Source organism: Gymnoscopelus braueri (assembly GCF_963280865.1).
Source record: "Gymnoscopelus braueri genome assembly, chromosome: 9".
Classification (NCBI taxonomy): domain Eukaryota; kingdom Metazoa; phylum Chordata; class Actinopteri; order Myctophiformes; family Myctophidae; genus Gymnoscopelus; species Gymnoscopelus braueri.
In genome coordinates this window covers 8,986,367-8,991,881 of record NC_137610.1, presented here as the reverse complement: position 1 = coordinate 8,991,881, position 5,515 = coordinate 8,986,367, and the positions used below count along the sequence as shown (strand labels likewise).

The window sequence follows — 5,515 nt, the reverse complement described above, 5'->3', positions numbered from 1 at the left end:
GCTCCATTATTCTGCACTAATTTCTTTAGTGTCTGACAAAAACATGGGGGGGGGGGGGACGTCGTTGTACAAAAATTAGACACTGCCTTTATTGTTTCCAGAGTCATTTTTATATTTCATCATTTAAGCTTATTATAGTAGCCCAGAATATGCTTTAGTTGCTCGCTGAAAATGACCTGTGTCCCTAGAATGTACTGTATACTGTACATGGCATAATTCCAGGGTCCAAAATATATTGTACAATATGTTTTTTGATCCATTCATTGTATTTTGAGACCTGCAAAATCTATTTAAATTATAGAACATCTCCTTGTCTTCTTCTATCACATGTATCTAAATAATATATTAGGATACCTGTGATATTTGTACATGTACAGTAGATTATAACTATAGAAATATATAGTCTTTCTAACTCAAGTAGAGAGTCCACACCACAGCTATACCCATGGCAGTGGTAAACGATATAGTTGTAGTTATAGTTATAGTTTTTGTGTGGATGGCCCTTTAGCCTTTAACCCTTGACCTTTCACCATTGTCCATGCCAGGTATGCGTCAGCACAGACGGACGGCTCTCAATACTTCATCCTCCTCATCATCTCAGACGGGGTCATCACAGACATGGCACAGACCAAGGAGTCCATAGTCAACGTATGAAATCATATTTTTCATTTGCTTTTCACTTTCTTGCAGTCTCTCTCTCGCTCGCTCTCTCTCTCGCTCTCTCTCTCTCTCTCTCTCTCTCTCTCTCTCTCTCTCTCTCTCTCTCTCTCTCTCTCTCTCTCTCTCTCTCTCTCTCTCTCTCTCTCTCTCTCTGCTACTTATATGCTGTGCTGGCCCTCAATGACTTGCGGTTCTAATTAGAGAGATCAAAGTTATTGCGTCTAATGATATTTGTGGATGCCGCTGTGAGTTGGATCTGCATGAAATCATCAACATGGCCAACACAACTACCCCCTCCCTCCCCCATTTTTAATCTGAAATACCGTCCAATGATTTTAAATTTAAAAAGTGATCATGTACTATAGCCTGAGGAGACTCCAGCCCTCCCACACGCAACCTTCATATATCTCTTCAATTGGGCCCGCCATCTAATAATGAACGAATAAATGTAATAAATGTAAAAGGAAAAAAATAGTGATTTATTCCCTCCCACCGCCTTCTGTCGTACTTCTGTCCTGCTCGACTGGGATCTAATAAAACTATATTACGAGGCGTGGAAGAAGGGCCACGGCTCAGGGCACGAGGGAGAAATGTTAATTTGAATCGTTTATAAACCGGCAACAACTTGGTCGTTTATAAACCGGCAACAACTTGGTCGATTTAACCACGAGGCTGTGTAGACACGTGACAATTACAACTGGGGCTGCTTCCAGAGCTAGTTAGAATGAACATGCGTTCTGTGCAGTTCTGTACTGCAATATAGAAATACTCCATTACAAGTAAAAGTCCAGAATTCAAAATGTACTTGAGTAAAAGTAAAAAGGTATTGGCATCAAAATGTACTTAAAGTACCAAAAGTAAAAGTACTAAAATGTTTGAAAATAGCAGATCTACAAGCTCACAACGCGTCGCGGTGCGACGCGTTGTGAGCTTGTAGATAGGCTATTTTCAAATAGCCTAGGTGTAAGATAAGGCTAAAGTGGTTAATGTATGGGTATGTTTTATAATGTAATAATTTATATATGCAAAGTATAGTAACTAATGTTTTCAAATCATTGTAGTGGGGTAAAAGTACAATATTTGCCTCCGAGATGTAGTGGAGTAGAAGTAAAAGTATACAGGTAGACAATTAGAAATACTCCAGTAAAGTAAATGTACCTCAAAATTGTACTTAAGTGCAGTACTTGAGTAAATGTACTTGGTTACTTTACACCACTGGTTCTGTGTGAGAGAGAGGTGGCGTTCCGCGTAAAACAATGGTACATCCTTCCCTCTCTGTCGTTGGCTGTTATGTGGCGGGTGGTAATTTGTCGAGTTATATATATTTCTCTGTCCGCCTGGGGTATGTCAGATAAGGGACGGTGAAGAGGCCTGCCTCCCAGTGCGGTCTTTGATGCATTCATTCTTTCCCCCTCTCTCTTTAAAGGCCGCCTCCCTGCCTATGTCAATTATAATTGTTGGGGTTGGACCAGCGGAATTTGATGGTATGTAGCACGAGGTGTGTGCACATGCGCGTGCTTGTGTGTGCGTGTGCAATGCATATGCCTCCGTTTATATGTCTGGGCGTGAGCGCATGTGTTTGTGAGGGTTTATGTACACACGTGCACATACTAAGTGTGAGCATGTGTTTGTGTGCAAACAACAGCACATGAATTTGCATCTGGTAATCCCGTTCCTTCTGTCTCTTCGCTATCTCTTCTCTCACATGGTTATACGTTCTTCTTCTATCCTTCTTCTTGTTGCAGCTCTTTGCCTTCTCCTTGTCCCCTCTTCCATGCTTCCTTCCATCATTGTGACCTCCCACGCCTGCCCTTGGCTTGAATGTGTTGACTGAATATGAAAAAATCCTCCATTTGTCACCATTGTGACTCCATTATGTTATGGGGATGAAGACCACACTCTTTAAGTCTCTCTCTCTCTCTCTCTCTCTCTCTCTCTCTCTCTCTCTCTCTCTCTCTCTCGCTCTCTCTCTCTATCTTGTTGGAAAGACATTCCTTATTTACATATTTGCCAGAGAGACATCCCTTGGTTAAAAAATAGTTTGTGTGTATGTGTATGTATGTATCACACATATATACCACATATATATCACAATGAGCAATTAGCCTGCAAAGTCAGTTCAATCATGCCTAACAGGACCAATGTGCACGCTTGCATGCTGCCTTTCTGCTTACACACCCCACATGCAAACACACATTCTAGCATGTTTTTTTTCTCTCACCACGACCGCTCGCTTGCCTGCCTGCCTGTCCAATAGCACGCCGGCTTACAACCCAGCGTGTGTCTTCACGCTCGGCGACATCCTGCGCGCTCACATCAGTGGCTTTGACAACATTGCACAGAAATGTGGAAATGTAATGCTCGCTCGCTGTCTTTCTCCCCCCCCCTCTCTCTCTCTCTCACTCTCTCTGTCTCTCTACCTCCCCCTTCAAACGGCATGCAAGCGATCAGCTATTATAGGCTTTAATCACATGGCCTGTTAACCGCGCGTCGTGTTTACGCAGTGACAGAGTTGCTATTCAACGTGGTCACGGAGGTGTGTGTGTGTGAGGGGGTTAAACTGACAGGCTGTGTGACTGATGTGCTTCCGCTATACTCTTTTTCTATCTCTCCCTCAGAGATGATCGAGCTGGACGGGGATGAGGAGAGGATCTCGTCCCAGGGGCGATACGCAGAGAGGGACATCGTTCAGGTAAAAAGGCACAGAGCCAGGCACACGCTCAAATTGGGCTGATGACAGCGTGCTCAGCAGAATGTTAGGTCTGCAGAGAACGCAGCAGAAGTGCTGCGATTAATGAGGAAAAAGGTCACGTTCAAAATGACCTCCGTCTCTTGCACTGTAAAATGCGTGTTCATTAAAAAAAAAGTTTAATATATATTTATTTGGGAATTTAATGGGATTCAAGGGTACAAAGGGTACAATTATATCCCTCTTTTTTATTTTTTTATGTGAGAAAATGAAAAGACGAGAAAAAATAAATATATATACAGTACATAGACATGACAGGTACTCACAGACCTGTCACCTTAGTAATAAAATGAGAAATACAAAATAATGGCAATTCATTTCCTCTCCTCTCCTCTCCTCTCCTCTCCTCTCCTCTCCTCTCCTCTCCTCTCCTCCATCCCCCCAGTTTGTCCCGTTCAGGGATTACATTGACCGGCGGGGGAATCACATCCTGAGCATGGCCCGTCTGGCCAAGGAGGTCCTGGCCGAGATCCCCGACCAGTTCTTGTCCTACATGAGGACCAGGGGGATCAAACCGGGCCCGTTGCCACCTCCCTACACCCCCGCCGTGCACCCCCTCCTCACCAGACGGGTAAGCCGTATCTGAACAGGGGTCTTAACCCACCAAACACCCTGCCGACACGCCCTCCCTCCCCGTGTGGCCCTACTCTACTCTGCTACTTCTTCCTTCTCTTTGCAAGTGGATTCGGGAGGAGCAGATCCCTTCCTTCACTCACTCTCCACTCAGCAATTTTTGGGGAACTCGTCGAGTATTTTGTGGAAGCTCCCCCGTTAAAGCTGTGGGTGACAGGTGAAGTGGACACGCTGAAGTGGCCGCTTCCTGGTTTATGCTCTTGGAAAAGGAGGCGGGACTTCCTCTCAAAGGTCAGCGGTCCAAGTGCACCGAACGGACCTGGTTAGAATTGACCAGCAGTGTAAAAACCTCTTTGGAGAACCTTACTGGAGACGCCGTACATCGGTTATTTCTGCTTCCATTTTCTTCTCTGCCCCAGGTCACAAAAACCCTCTCTCTCTCTCTCCCCCCCCTCTCTCTCTCTCTCTCTCTCTCTCTCTCTCTCTCTCTCTCTCTCTCTCTCTCTCTCTCTCTCGTCTCTCTTTCTCTTTAAATGTTTACAAACTTGAGGACTGAAATGAGAGTCTTCTTTCAGGCATTTGATTTGTGCCGCTCGATGGGAGAAGCTGTCAGAATCATTTTTTTTTGTGACTGGTGGTTGCTTGTAAAGAAGATGTTTCCACCGGGAGCCACATCCTTCCTAATAGCGTGTGTGTGTTGTTGTTGTTTCTAAATGGAGCATGATAGTTTTTTATGAAGCATGCACTCTTGTCCTGCACTCAGGGCTATATGTCATCAAACCCAACCAACACAACCGCCCCCCCCCCCACCCCCCACCCCCCACACACACACACGCACACACACACACACACACACACACTGCCACCTTGCATTAAACCCAGACCATGCCCCGTAAGACCGAAACTGTATCCCAATGTACGAACAAATTCCTGTCCATGTTACCTATTCTTCTGCTCTCCCAAAATGACTTGGGAGAGCAGAAGTCTCATATTACAGCAGGGACTCCACCAGCCTTATATTCTCTTTTTTTTGTCGGAACACAGTTACCGTGGTCTCCAGGGGTTCTGGAACACACTGGATATCCAAGCCCAGGAGTCAAAAACACCCAAGTCTCTCCACACCACACCTGGCTGTGTGTTGTGTTGTGTTGTTTTCTTAGCATTGATTTAATAATTCTGTGTTTCAAGACGCATTCATTGGTTTATTTGTGTCTCTACCTCTCACTCCATGTGTCAGCGTTGCCAATGTTTTTGTTGGAGCTGACAAGGTGTTTGTCGGTGTGTTATTGCATTTCTCACAACATGACATTCACTTATTCTCGCACTCGTCGCTGTCGGGCAGAAAACTAGCTAACTAAATGTTTCAGCTTTTTTATTATTTTTCATAAATCAAACGCTATTGAACACCCTTTTCATCTGTGTGTTGGTTAAAAAAATATTTAACCAATGAAAAGTGTTAAAAAGTGCTCCTGACAAAACCTCCTAACTCCATTGGATCCTCAAACTGTCGACCCCTCTCCCCTGCGTGGCACT

General features: G+C 44.6%; 1 protein-coding gene across 1 annotated transcript in view; it reads left to right on the top strand.

The window, feature by feature from the left end:
* Positions 1-3,995, top strand: part of LOC308092567 (copine-8-like) — a gene marked incomplete at both ends in the record, with an annotated part of 128,471 nt that extends 124,476 nt beyond the window's left edge. Inside the window, 4 exon segments of the mRNA XM_080438542.1 lie at positions 546-648; positions 2,087-2,144; positions 3,279-3,352; positions 3,795-3,995. Coding sequence (XP_080294668.1) covers positions 546-648; positions 2,087-2,144; positions 3,279-3,352; positions 3,795-3,995 — 436 coding nt within the window.
* Positions 3,996-5,515: the final 1,520 nt, after the last annotated feature.